The sequence below is a fragment of the Brachyhypopomus gauderio genome, chromosome 4 (assembly GCF_052324685.1).
Source record: "Brachyhypopomus gauderio isolate BG-103 chromosome 4, BGAUD_0.2, whole genome shotgun sequence".
Taxonomy (NCBI): Eukaryota; Metazoa; Chordata; class Actinopteri; order Gymnotiformes; family Hypopomidae; genus Brachyhypopomus; species Brachyhypopomus gauderio.
In genome coordinates this window covers 11,181,092-11,196,349 of record NC_135214.1, presented here as the reverse complement: position 1 = coordinate 11,196,349, position 15,258 = coordinate 11,181,092, and the positions used below count along the sequence as shown (strand labels likewise).

The 15,258-nt window shown below is 46.4% G+C and overlaps 1 protein-coding gene across 1 annotated transcript in view; it reads right to left on the bottom strand.

Moving 5' to 3' along the window:
- Positions 1-15,258, bottom strand: part of thsd7ba (thrombospondin, type I, domain containing 7Ba) — a 138,071-nt gene that overhangs the window by 31,727 nt on the left and 91,086 nt on the right. The window contains 1 exon segment of the mRNA XM_077001151.1: positions 12,656-12,856. Within this exon segment, the coding sequence (XP_076857266.1) occupies positions 12,656-12,856 (201 nt within the window).

Genomic DNA, 15,258 nt, shown 5'->3' with positions numbered 1-15,258 from the left:
AAGCACATCAGACCCGTCCTGCTCTGCACACCGCAGTCGGATAACACAGCCTGTACTGTCATTTGTCATTTCCAAAACCTGTTGGAAGATAATGATCCATTCATTGGTAAATGCAATTCATATTTGAGTTGCTTCTTAAGCACAGCCGTCACTATATACAGTAAATGGCTGATAAACACATGCACGCCTGCAAACAATGAAAAACGCAGCTAATCTTGGCTAATTTGCAACTCAGATTAAGCTCAAAATGAGCTCAGAGTGGCCACAGTATGAGCATGGAGTAAGCTCAGAGTGAGAACAGTGTGAGCATGGAGTGAGCTCAGAGTGAGAACAGTGTGAGCATGGAGTGAGCTCAGAGTGAGAACAGTGTGAGCATGGAGCAGAGCGTGAAGCAGCACCACAGGCCTTCAGCTCCCACCAGCCACGAGAGACCAGAAGAGACGAGGAACAAAAGAGGAACAAACGAGGATGAAAGCTTCTGCCTCATCTCAGTGGCCTCTGATCTCGTCTTTTCGAGAAAGGGATAGATGGAGATGGAGAGATGGAGATAGAGAGAAAGAGACAGTGGGATAATGAGAGCTAATAAAAGACAAAGATTAAAGGAAAGAAATACAGAAGGCAAAGAGAAACAGAAACAGAAGGAGAAAAGGAGGATTTGGGGAAATCGAAGAGAAAAGAGGAAGAAAAAAATCAATAGTCAACACCAGCAAATGGGAAGACAGGAGTGAGAGTGGAGAAAGACACACATCTGAAACACATGGGCTGGGCCTGCTGACGGAGGACGACTCTCATTTCATGCATGAAAGAGAAACATTAATCCTTCCATTCACTTCTATGGGATTACACAAGACTTTAAAGATGAACCTAAAGAAGAGATGTGTTTGAAAAAAGACCTCTCATATTACAGACAAACCTCGTTATTATGCAACCCAATACGACACACCAATTACCTCGAAAACGGAAGACAAGAAAAAAAGCTAACATATTACGAGAGAAAAGGCTTGCAGTTAAATTTTGTGTGTGTGTGTGTGTGTGTGAATTTATGTGTTTGTGTGTGTATGTATATAAATGGGTATGTGTGCATGTGTGTGCATGTGTGTGTGCGTGTGTGTATGTGTGCGTGTTTGAGTGTGCATGTGTTTTTTTCTCTCTAGCTGTAAAGTCCCATAATGCCTGCAGGTCAGGAGAACATATAGGCACTAGGCTCCATCAAATGAATCATGGGAAGGCTGTTCCTCCAGGAGCGAGCTTAAAATGAAGCCCTCTGGCTCCAAAGACCTGATAAACCACTCAGGTGTGACAGCAGGACCACACCTCAGACAGCAATGCCACGCCCCAGTGACCAAGGCCATGCCCCAGAGAGCAAGGCCACACCCCAGACAGCAGGACCACACCCCAGACAGCAAGACCACACCCCAGACAGCAGGACCACACCCCAGACAGCAGGACCACACCCCAGACAGCAGGACCACACCCCAGACAGCAGGACCACACCCCAGACAGCAAGGCCACACCCCAGACAGCAGGACCACAACCCAGACAGCAGGACCACACCCCAGGGATCAGGGCACTGCAGGCCTGGTACGCCCAGCTAGAAAGGTGCCTCTGCTCTGAAAGATCAGAATGTGGGGGAGGGGGTTGGTCTGAATAGTCATCCCGAAAGTCATCCACAGAACAGAGTGCTGCAGGACCAGAGACACTAGGACACACCACACACAACTGGTCTCACCGTAAGCACAGCCGGTCTGCCACTCCACACACTGGCCCACTCCACACACTGGTCCTCTTGCAGTCTGTTAATCAACAGCACAAACCTGTACTCTACGAGGATGAGGAAGTGAACCTTCATCAAGATCAAAACAGGCAGGAACAGCACTGAGCACATCAGACTGACGTTCAGTTCACTGGAGTAAGGTCAAAGGTTTGTCGGCCCTGATCTTGTTATCATGGATGGCATATATAATAACAGGACTGAATGAGATTTCCTGCTGTAAGAGAAGAACAATCTTTCAGTCTTAGATAATAGACTCAGAGTTCCAGGTCAGACATTAAGTGACTTATGACTCCTGTCTTACATCTATTCACTCGTCTCACAAAAGAAATCATTGTAATAGTTTGGCGAGTGCATCCTGCCTGGTGAACACGCTAAAAAATGTGCATGTAGATTGTGGAAATTAACCTTCCCAACCCACTCAGATGGGTTAAAAAACAAGGAGCAGGCCGTCTTCCTCTCTGAATTCCCACAGGCTCAGAGGCTGTAAATGTGCGGCGGATGAATAAACGAAGGCCTTCACAACCGGCTCTCAGAACTGGTCCTCAGTTCTGTATTTCTCAGTTTTGGTTTGACATGAAATACAAGCCTTCCCACGGAAGGTATGTAAAATATGAATGTGGGTGGTGTAGGTGAGGCAGAAGAGACACAGAGACTAAAGAAAGCTTTTATCTATGTGTATGGTTTATGTAATCATGTACTCTTGTTGAACAACATTAATAAAACATCAAAGAGTACTAAATCACAGTGATTATATACTATTTGGTGTTTTTCTACTCTGCAGAAAGCTGCATTATGGCTGGGCCCGAAATTCTAGTCACCAGTTGTACCATAAGATACTCAGAGCTACCTCAGGTGCTCTGTTAACAGCTATAAACAGACATCTGAGACAATCAGGTGATGGGACAGGTCACATGGTCAGAGCCGCAATGTTTGCATTCTGCTGTAACCATGGTGAACTCCGCGGGGAGCAGGGGCTATTTGATATGGCTGCTCACTAGAGGGCTGACTGAGGCTTGGAAGCATTCTGTGCAGAGCTGTGTTGTCGAAATCCATTTGGAAGAGTTCTGTTCAGATGTAGAACTGTTTCTCCCTGCAGTGCAAAAGAGGCTTAATAGTCTGTATTTGTTCTTGGGTTCAGGGCAGGTGAGACTCCAGACACAACCCAAACACACTCCACTAACATTCTTCTGTCTACTGTCTCAGTCTGTAGTCTACTGAAGCCTCTTAGCACAGTTTAAATCATGTGCGGCTGATTAACGTTCCCAATAAGGCCGACACTGTTGAGAGAGACTTTGACCCCGTGCACTGGAGACTCTAGAGACGTCCCCCTCTGCCAGACGAGCTGGCTGAAGTCATGTGAGATTTAACAAAAAAAAACCCCACAAACACACAAATCTGGATACTTGTATCAAATTTAACCTTTTTTGCCCTCAAACAAATTAAGATGAATCATTCCGGATTAGCTCACAGTAATCATTTGACAGGATTAAATGTTAAATTTGGAGCAGTGTCAATAGCTCTGATCTTCTTGCTGGTCTCAGAGGAAGCCTGTGGACCACAGTGAAGATGCCAGCTGACGCTCGGCTAGCCCTGGGCAGGCTGCACCAGCCAGGCCCTGCAGGTGACACACCCACTCCACGCTCAACACACTCCACACACGGTTCTCCAAGCACCGCGGAATGGATCCTCTGAGGATGTAAATGGTAGTGTTTCACAAAAGCACCATTCCCAGCCTCGGAGCTTTGGATTAAGAGCTGAATCAAACCAACATGCTTTGAGTGACTGTTCCTCCAGTAGGTCACATCTAAGAGGTTCTTGGGGGGTGTGGGAAGTTGGTGTCTTTTGATACTGGCAGAGACATGGGAGAAAAACATAAATATTAATACTTTGAGGATCTAAGCAGACAGAATGCTGAGTGAACTGGGGTATAGATGTGTCCAGTGTGTCCATGGGCAGATCTGAAATCTTGGTGTACTACTGTAGCAGTGGAGAAGGACGCTTGAGTGACAGATCCTGATGGAACTGACAACCCTGTGACCAACTGCAACATCTCAGCCCATGATCCTGACGTTCTTAAATATCTTGTGTGGGGTCCTCCTTTAAATCCCCTCCCTATGCAAAGATGATGCCTTTTGATGATGCTTCTTTGTCACGTCTGAGAATCTGAGTGCCCAGTGCGTAGATAAACTGGTCCTCTGACTGCAATTTACAGCTGAAAGGAAAAGGTTTTCAGTGCTGTAAATATTTAATGTCATGGAATACGTTTGCACAAGTATAGGGAATGAAGCCTGACTACATTAGGCACAGTGACATCTTTAAATTACATTTCGAGTATTCAACAATCTTCATATACATATTTACAGAAAATAGCACTTCATTAGTGTGAAGGGCTCATGGTTTAGGGCGGCGCACCCTGCCTAAACAAACACACAGCAGAGAGGAAGTACTGTACTATCAACCAAAGAAATGTCACACGGTCTCACTGCTCCGAAATAAACAGGATATTAAATGCCATCCATACAGATATCAAACGTATGACCTTTACATGACGGAAATAAACTGCAGTAGTGGAGGACATCTGATGGGTGGGGAGTTCTCCTCACCACACACGTCGGCTGCAAACCCGCAGGAGTGATGCTGTTTCCACCGTACGCAGCGTGATTAGTGAAATTAGAGGTTCCTGTTCCTCTTGTCAACACAACACGTGCTGCACGGTGATGTTTCATACACTTTATCGTTCACCAGCAGACCCCTGCTTTTGGAGTCACACCCCAACATCACCGCTGGGGGATGGAGCCGGGTGGAGGGTGATTCTGAGAATCGATCAGAACGATCTCACCATGGCCCGGATATCGACAAATGCTCGGAGATGCCAGGAAGGTCGTTCGCCAGATTGCTGTCACCTCGATTGATTGGAGCTGCTGATAAGTGGCATGCTGATGGATCTCTTGGTCAAGGAGAAAAGCGATGTCTCCGTAGTGCACGCCACCACCTCCCAGCATGCCCTGCTGCTGTTTCACAGGCTCCACAAACCCTGACCCACCAGGACTTTCACACAAACCCTCAGGTCCCGCTCACCCCCCACAAGGTCCCGCTCACCCCCCACAAGGTCCTGCATACGTGACCTTCTGAATTCTCCAGGGTTATTACACAAGTGCTCTAATTAGAGGAAAGGTCAAAGCCAGGCAGGATGGATTCTGGACATCCTGTGAGATTCAGAGTTAACAGTAGCAGCTTGAGGGAGCTGATGTCTCCTCGCCAGTCAGGAGATGTTCCTCCAAACACAGAAAGAGAAGGACGCTGGGAATTGGTTACTGGGACAGCTGCGGTTCTGGATCCGACTCTTGTTGTGGTGCTGGTTCCAGCTGGCACTCAGGCCCATGCGGCTGGCTGCCTCACCACCCCAGAGGATCCCTGCAGCACGTCAGAGAGGAGCAGGCGGGCCTGTGTGGACCACATGCTGAGATAATGAAGACGTCTGCGCTGAAAGCCGTCCGCAAGTCACACACGCTCCAACTGAATTTGACTCTGACACCATGTGCCCAGAATATTGTGTATGTGTGTGTGCATGTGTGTGTGTTGGGAGGGGTGGCTTATTCATCCATATTATATCTCCGTGGAGACCTGTCACATAAACCCAGGCACCAAACGAGCCATTAAACTCAATTATTTGATCTTGGAATCAGAGGGTTCGTCAGAAAACAAAGATTCTGTTCCCTAATGCAGCATCTGACAATGAGCAATGCCACAGTGTGATGTACATATCAACACAAAAGATAAAGGCATACTGAAGATCAGAAACGTGGACTGTGGTGACTGTGGTGACTGTGGTTGCATTCATTGCACTTCATTCAACTACAGGAGTCTTAAGTCATAAATTCACATTGCAGTGTTGGGGTCTCTCACGCCCCCCCCCCCCCCTCCTCCCACCCCATCAGGACGACAGTGAAAAGCACAACAAGGCAGGCAAGTTTGACTGAGCACCCAGTAGAGAGGAAACACTAGTGTATGTAGGAGGCACAGCGTGTGCTCTGAGTGCAGGATGACATTACAGCCACAAACAGCAAAGAAACAGGTAAAGTGATGGAGGAGAGTGAGGAGAAGAAGAGATGAGGATGTGTTCAGCTGTAAAAGATGCAAGAAACACCTGTGTGTGTGTGTGTGTGTGTGTGTGTGTGTGTGTGTGTGTGTGTGTGGCCTATAAATGACTCTCAGATTATTCATATCTTGCATTATTAATACCTGGATCTGTCACTGGTTCTCTAATCTCTGCTCTCTGCATGAAGCATTTACTACCTAACACTTCACCCAACACACACATCTCTCATCTATCCACCAGCACACATACCTCTCTTCCACCCAAACACACACCCATTATCCACTCAACGCACACACACATCCATAACTGTTCTGACATTCTGACATCAGTATTGTTGTCCAGATGAGACATACTGTATTATGAGTGAGTTCACAAAGCACAGATGCACAGCAGGCGTAGTGTAACCCACAGCTCCACCCACAGCTCAAGCCTTGTCATTCATGACGTATTCCACAAAATCAGCAAAACAGTTTCCCCATTGGTGGCACTACGCTTGCCTGATATCACCTGTCTGACATCGCCTACCTATTTGGGTTCCCGCTCAGTGACCCTAGAGCTCTACCCTTGTGACCTCAAGCAGAACCCCCTTCATTAAGCAGAACCCCCTTCATTAAACAGAACCCCCTTCATTAAGCAGAACCCCCTTCATTAAACAGAACCCCCTTCATTAAACAGAACCCCCTTCATTAAGCAGAACCCCCTTCATTAAACAGAACCCCCTTCATTAAACAGAACCCCCTTCATTAAACAGAACCCCCTTCATTAAGCAGAACCCCCTTCATTAAACAGAACCCCCTTCATTAAACAGAACCCCCTTCATTAAGCAGAACCCCCTTCATTAAACAGAACCCCCTTCATTAAGCAGAACCCCCTTCATTAAACAGAACCCCCTTCATTAAACAGAACCCCCTTCATTAAGCAGAACCCCCTTCATTAGGCAGAACCCCCTTCATTAAACAGAACCCCCTTCATTAAGCAGAACCCCCTTCATTAAACAGAACCCCCTTCATTAAGCAGAACCCCCTTCATTAAACAGAACCCCCTTCATTAAGCAGAACCCCCTTCATTAAGCAGAACCCCCTTCATTAAGCAGAACCCCCTTCATTAAACAGAACCCCCTTCATTAAACAGAACCCCCTTCATTAAGCAGAACCCCCTTCATTAAGCAGAACCCCCTTCATTAAACAGAACCGCCTTCATTAAACAGCATAACTGAGCTGAAAGAAGGAGAACATGTCTGTTCAGTCCTGCAGTCCTGCTGCGTGAAGCTTCTCTTCTACTGCTCCTCACCACCTCATCGATCTTCTCATCATCCTGTCGTCCAGCACAGACACCCTCCCCATGCTATTAGCATTTTAATGGCAGGAGTAACCCTCAGCAGCGTGAGAAGCAGCCTGGTGTGTGTGAACCGAGACTGCAGATATAACGCATGCAGAACAAGTTAACAACACAAAACAAAAGTCTGTTATGCAACAGTGATGTGTGCAGAATCAAGGCTGTAACCTTGGCCCAACGTAACTCAGTGCTGCTGAACAAATATCAGCCTAGAAAGGGTTAATCAGTGAGGTGGCTTCTGGAAAAACAAAATAAATAAATAATCACATAAACAAATGGCAAGGCTGTTTCATTTTTCACATGTAAAAAAAAGGATTTTCCGGCATGCAGCCACTCCGGTACTGGGTCAGAACTCCATCACTCAGTGCCAGAGGTGTCTGCCTTGACATTAGTCATAATTACCCACAGATCCTCAGGGCAATGAGCCCCAGAGGGCCCAGTATTACAGAATTAGCTGAGGGTCATGGGGGATTTAAGCTTGCAATAAAATCAAAATAAAATAAACAGAAATGAGAAGAATTAATCTGGAGGTTAGTTGTGGCACAGATGGGTTATACTACAGAGCCCAATTTGGATTTGTGATGAAGAGGAAGGAACATTCAGTTAAACCAACCAGCTACATACCCACACAGGATGGAGAAATGCTGTGATCCATCCTCATCATCGAGCCCTTCATCCTTACTCTCCTACAGAGTTCAGCTCTCACAGTCACACTCCTTCAAACCCTCATACGTCTGAAGTTAGAATCCAGTTTACTCGAGAGCTATTGACCGTTGCTCAAGCGTGTTTGGATTAACTGGGTTGGCAAGAAGCCACCCACAATCTTCCCTGGAGTCTCTCCGTGGTAGACGGTAGGTGGTGTTAGGGGTCTGAGAGCGTTTGGTCTGGTCTGCTCCATTCTCCCATGGTGCTGGGTCTGAGAGCGTTTGGTCTGGTCTGCTCTACTCTCCCTCTCCATGTATCACTGACCACTGCTTGTGGTCAACTGTGACTGTGATGACACAGCAGTGGGTGGTGTTGGGGTGAGGTGGTGTTGGGGATAAGGTGGTGTTGAGGGTGGAGTGGGTGGTGTAGTGTTGGGGTGGAGTAGGTGGGGTGGCGTTGGAGGAGTGGGTGGTGTGGTGTTGGGGTGGAGTGGGTGGTGGAGTGTGTGGGGTGGTGTTGGGGTGGAGAGGGTGGATGAGGTGAATAGGGTCAGCTATGGTGTCATTTAGAGAAACTCTGACTTTTCTCCCAATGTGAATAACTGCTATGAACTATATATGATTATGAAAAATGACTGAGAAACCATGTTAGAGAGTTATATCACGGTTGGAGCTACATTTTGCAGGGTGGTGTATTTCCAGGGTGGTGTAATTCCTGACACAGAGTAGACAACTCTGCACTTCGCTGGCAACCAGACGAATGGAGCTTTGACATTTGCCTTCACAGTGAGTGTATTCTGGAAACATGAGAGTGAAATATCTCTTACTACCAAATATGAATCCCAACGACCCACAGATCAAACACAGTAGGGCACTTGAGAGGAGAGGGGACTATGGTCACTCAGTCTGGCTTAAACACGCACAAACACATCACACAAGAGTAGATGGAGGAAGACTCCGGGCTGCAGGAGTCTCACACGTGCATTCCCTGGTATGGCTGCTTTATTTATGAGATAACTAACCTCACAGCCCAACATGACAGAAAGTGTGTCAGCCAATGCAAATGAAAACAGGAGACAGGCTGAAAACAGGAGCATAAACACAAACGCTCATCTCCCCGGAGTCCAACCCTTCAGCGCCACTCCTTTAAGGAAATATGGAATTGAGAGCAGAGTGAGATGGGATGTGCCACTCCTGTCTCACCCAGCAGAAAGCAGATGTATGGTGGCTGGTGCCAAAGAAATATAAGTGACAGAGAGAGAGAGACAGAGATGGAGAGAAAAAGTGAAAGAGAGACAGGAAAAGAAAAAGAGTGGGAGAAAGAGAGAGAGTTGGAAATCAGAGATCACAGAGAGAAAGAGAGACCAGAGAGATACAGAAAACTGGTGCACTACATTTAACTGAGCTAGATCTCATTCTCAGGGAGGAGAGGACGGTGGGATAGTCCTGAAGGTAATTGGCCTGCTGAGACATGGATGCTTTAGTTGAGTTTAATGAAAGCGGACAGTCTTTACATCGTGCTGTAAGTGCACCATGTCTCGTGTTACCCGTGTCTTCTTCCTGATTGCCTGCTCTGGAGCATCCGGCCAAAGCCACTCTACACCTCCAACACACTGAAGATCTACTGGGTTGTCAGTTTTAACCAGGTAGTCCAGTATATTGGTTTTGACTCACGTTTTGACATTCCTGTGCTCACCAAAAGCTACCCCTAACATGTTCTCACAGATACTTTTCCTTAATGAGAAGCTGTGAGATTCATTTGAAATTCAGATGTGAAATTAATAGAGATAAGGCATTCTGAGGGGGCTGTCTGTTTAAATAGTGACTATGTGGGCTATGTAGGAGAAATTCAGTTGAACATCAGACTTTGGCTTGCAACAGTTGGCTTCTCCAAACAGTTCTCTCAGGCAGAGGGATAAACTCAAACTTTCCCCCAGCCAGAGAACATAACTCGGAGAGTAACGTCATGCTAATCACATGGTCCAAGAACAGACACTGTCTTTGTGCCATCAGGAGAGAAGCAGTTGAATAAAAGTGAACAGAAAAAATAATACAAACATATTTCACAAAGTAAAGTAGAAATGATCATCCATCACACAAGCTACTTTCCATATTCTTGGTTATTATAGGACACATTTCTGTCTGAGTGGCGCTAATCCAAGTTCCTCATTAGTCTGACTGCAGGACTCACCACTGTGGACGTGCCTACACGACCCTTCTGGTGATATTGTGAAGGGTTCTGCAATGTAAGTCTGTTAGTAAAATGACAAGAAATCCCACCAATGCAATTAATGATCTCCACTGTGTGTGAGTGTGTGTGTGTGTGTGTGTGTGGGGGGGGGGGGGGGGGGGGGGACTTTAGCACCGTGGCTCGTCTCTTAAGTAGATGAGGCTATGGCTGTATTAGCATGTGCTACCTGATGGCAGATGGCATGTGCAGGCATTGTGGTGCACTGAAACCCCCACAATAACTCAGTTAGACCTGCCAACTCCATCTATAAATGTCAGCCAGAAAAGAAAAACGTATGTTGCTCTGTGGTTTCTGTAAGACGAACTGTGAAAGGTGTGTCTGGCTAACAATCAGCCTGCAGCGTACACACTTGTGTTTCAGCTGGTGTGTTTTCAGCACTGCTCTGCTGGATCTACAAAAGCATTCTAAAAAAAGTTAAAGGGGGTGGGGATTATGGACACACTCTCACCCACTCTCTCTCACTCTCTCACCCAGACTCTCACACTCTCTCACTCTCTCACCCAGACTCTCACACTCTCTCACACTCTCTCACCCAGACTCTCACACTCTCTCACACTCTCTCACCCAGACTATCACACTCTCACACTCTCTCACCCAGACTCTCACACTCTCTCTCACTCTCTCACCCAGACTCTCACACTCTCTCACCCAGACTCTCACACTAGCATTACCTAAACTGTGCTGCACAAATGTGCTTCATCCACCAACACTGAACCAGTTCCAACCCTCATATCCAAATGACAAAGCATTCCAAGCAGACAAGTGAAAACAAGGTCAGCATTAAACTGCACAGAGCGACGAGACGCTAGCCGGCTTCCCACACCCATGCTATTAGAAGAGATGATACAAAATATACTAAATATACAGCATATATTATATTTTGAAGAAATAGGTTAGTTAAAAGTTGCTCATCTGTATAATAATCAATTAAGCCAATTAGCATTATGCAAATCAATTAGGCAAACTAGCAGCTATTAATTTCCAATCACTGGCATTTCCAGCCTAACTATTGCCTTTAAGCTTGAGTAATCACATCTCCACATCTATGTAAAGACAATCTTAATTACAGGTTATAAGGAAAATGTGATTAAATTGGAGCTGTAGTGTGAATTTCACATGCTGTATTTGATCAAACATGATTGGGCTGTGGAGCAAATGCTGGGGCTCCAAACACCATCATCTCATGTGGCTTCAGCAGACCCATCACCTCACGTGGCTTCAGCAGACCCAACACCTCATGTGGCTTCAGCAGACCCATCACCTCACGTGGCTTCAGCAGACCCAACACCTCACGTGGCTTCAGCAGACCCAACACCTCACGTGGCTTCAGCAGACCCAACACCTCATGTGGCTTCAGCAGACCCATCACCTCAAGTGGCTTCAGCAGACCCAACACCTCACGTGGCTTCAGCAGACCCAACACCTCACGTGGCTTCAGCAGACCCAACACCTCACGTGGCTTCAGCAGACCCAACACCTCACATGGCTACAGCAGCTTCACCCAACACCTGCGCTCACACATCCGTGTCAGTTCTCATCAGGCACCTTCATTACATAAGCCATCTCCACCCCTCCCCTCCTCCTTAATGAAACTGCACATAATCTATTGTGACAGAATAATAAAACATACAAAAAAAGATGCAATTAGGTTTATAGGCTGTAGAGAAGAGCAATTCCACACGCACGGAAGACCTTATCAGCCCCGTGATGTCACCACCCATTTCATCTGTCAGCTGTGCTTCTCATAAATTATGGACACTATAAACAGTAAGACAGCGGCCCTGGAACTGGGACATCCTCCAAACTCCACAGCAGCCCAGACTCTGTAGCCAGTACACCCAGTACAGGCTTCATACAGGACCAGACTGGGGAGCACACCCAGGAGAGAGGAACACTCCTTCATGCGCACTCCTTCATGCTCACTCCTTCATGCGCACTCCTTCATGCGCACTCCTTCATGCGCACTCCTTCATGCTGCTGTCCTGGGAACACTTGACCGGTGATGTGATTCCAAACAGTTTAATTAAGCAGAAAACAGTGACAGACAGGCAGGAGTCTCAACATGGCTTTGAGTCATTTATATTTTAGAAAAGTGTCACTGCCTGCACAAATACCTAATCATAATTCAAAGGGCTAGTCATTTAAAATTCTGCAACACTGTGTCTTTTAACAGGCAGTGTTGGCACCACACAGATGTGGGGATACCACCTTCCAGAAGCTGGAGTTCTGTACATTCACTTGAAAGCCAAACGTCGTCGGTTCAAAATGTATTGGGTTTCTGTTCTGCATCATGTTCAACTATTTAGCTACAATCCCTTCACCGCCAGCTCAGCAAAACAGTGCAGCTGATATTTAAATAGTGACCGCATGATACAGGATCACTGCCAACCAGCCCAGACACTCGCGCCAGTGTCAGGATTAACAGCCCACGCACCTGTTCAGCTGTGGAACAAAGACTGCTGTCTCGCGGGGAATTTCAGCTCTAACCGCACAGAACATTCACTGTGTGCAGAACGAGGAGTGTGTGGATCAGTGGGACATGTTTACAGTACCTCGAGAGTTTACGCAGGTCACAGTTTGGTTTCTGATGCCGTGGCCACAGGTGCCGTCCCTGGACACACACAGGCCCACCGCCTGCACGTGCCACAGGAAACAGGAGGCGTGGTCACAGGGCGTGGACTCCACCAGGTGGCCACAGCTCTCTGGGTCTCCAGAAGCTTCCCCCAGGACCCGCCTCCTCCGATGCCTGTAACCTAAGGTAAGAGAGAGAGCTGAGAAAAGGGTTAGGGTGGTCAGCACTAACACGTACAAACACTACACTATCACTACACTAACACACTATAACACTATACTAACACTACACTAACACACTATAACACTATACTACCACTACACTAACACTACACTAACAAACTATAACACTACACTACCACTACACTAACACACTATAATACTACACTAACACATACAAAACACTACACTAACACTTCACTAACACACTATAACACTACACTAACACTATACTAACACACTATAACACTACCCTAACACACTATAACACTACAATAACACTGCACTAGCACGACACTAACACTACACTAACACTACACTAACACTATTCTAACACTGCACTAACACACTATAACTACACGAACACAACACTAACACTACACCAACACTGCACGGACACTACACTAACACTGCACTAACACACTATAACACTACACTAACACAACACTAACACTACACCAACAATGCACGAACACTACACTAACACAACACTAACACTATACTAACACTGCACTAACACTACACTAGCACACTATAACACTACACTAACACAACACTAACACACACTACCTCTACGTATACTCAGGACCAGAATTTAACAGCAAACCCAATCCGAATAACCCAAACCACAAAACAACTCTTTTTTTTTGTAAAATGGAATGTAATTTGGTCCTAAACAGTACAGTGTGGCAGACTGCCTAACAGTCCTGGATTAACAAACAATAACACTACAATAACACAGTGTTGCCATAGAGATAATCAGACATAAACAGTCCTGGTACCTAAAGAGCAGAGACTGTGTCAACAGTGCCAGGACATTAAGACCCAGACAGAATTGCACTTCCTGACTGGATGCAAAAAGTTCACTCATATCAGAACTACATTGTTTAACAAAATGAGTGACTTGTCCCTGAGTTCAAACATCTCCCTGATCATCAGAAGCTGCTGTATGTTCTTTGTGAAGATAAAGAACACATGTTCAGTCCTCTACAGTATGAGCCATTATTAACATTGTTGTTATTATTTTTGTAATTGTTGTTATTATTACTGTTCTTAATATTAAATATCTGAAGGAAATTAAGAAAAACACTTCTGTTTACTTGTGATATCTTCATATGTCCTATTTCCCTAGCAACTGTAAAGCCAGTATAAACCAGTTCCAGATGGAGAAACCATGAGGGGAACAGCATCACTTCTGACTTCATCACTACACGTGCAGACGTTCTCCTGCCACATTGTTTCATCAGATTTTCACTCCTCAGTAATTGTCTAAGACTATGCAGGCTGTTTGTCTTTAATATTTTATCATTTAGCTCATGTTAAACAATCTCCATAGTATCACATTGCGCTAGACTGTCATGCCAATGAGGATCAATATCTGTTTGCATTATAATGTTGCCAAAGTGCTGAATCAGATATTTCTGAACAACATGATGTTTTTTTTCCAGCATGAACACATCACATTTGTTCTGGTAGTATTTGCACAGGCTGAGACAGGCTGAGTCAGGGTGGTTCAGGGTGGTTCAGGGTGGTTCAGGGTGCCTCTCTTACCCCAGGGTGGTTTGAGATGTTTATCTTACCCCAGGCTGTCAATGCTTCAGTCTGCATCTTTCAGCCTCTTTCAGTACGGCTCTCTCTGCGCCCCCCCCCCCCCCCACACACACACACACACACACACACACAACTGACCCCCAGACGTGCGGATAACAGAAGAGTCGAAGACACCACCAGAGATCTGAGCTCCTCAAATCTCGGCTAGCCGCCGGCCCTGCTGCAGCTCTGAAAGCTGGACACCCTCTAATACATCAACGTCGTGTACCACAGGGCCCGGGAATTACCCACCATGCCTCGTGGCTCCTTACTCACAGATGCTTTTTCCCTTAATAAATTGGAGGGATTCAGAGTGATGGAACAGCGTGCTACGGCCTCTTCAGCACAAATACAGATATATATGAAGTATCCAGGGCACAGACAGCTATTTTTCCGTTATCAATGAGGCTCACAGGGATAGCGGGAACGCTGTGATCTCTCCACGTTAATGTCCTGACCGGAGGCAGCGCTCATCTGTTGGGCTGACGGAGAGGCTGTGTTCTGCTGCAGGCTGATAGGAGTGAAGCCTTCACCAGAGCTGGAGTCACAGTGCACCTGGGGGCAGGACGCTTCACCCCCGACAACCAGGTGTGTTCAAACAAAACACAACCACACAAAGTCGCTGTGTGTGGGATGTCTTGCAAGACTGGTGTCCTGGGGTGAGGACAGAAATCCTGGCCCATTTGGAAAAAATGTCTCTATAATCTATGGAATGATGGGGGGACCTTCTGGGTTCCTCAGGGTCTCCTCTACCTTCTCTCTGTTAGGTCCACTG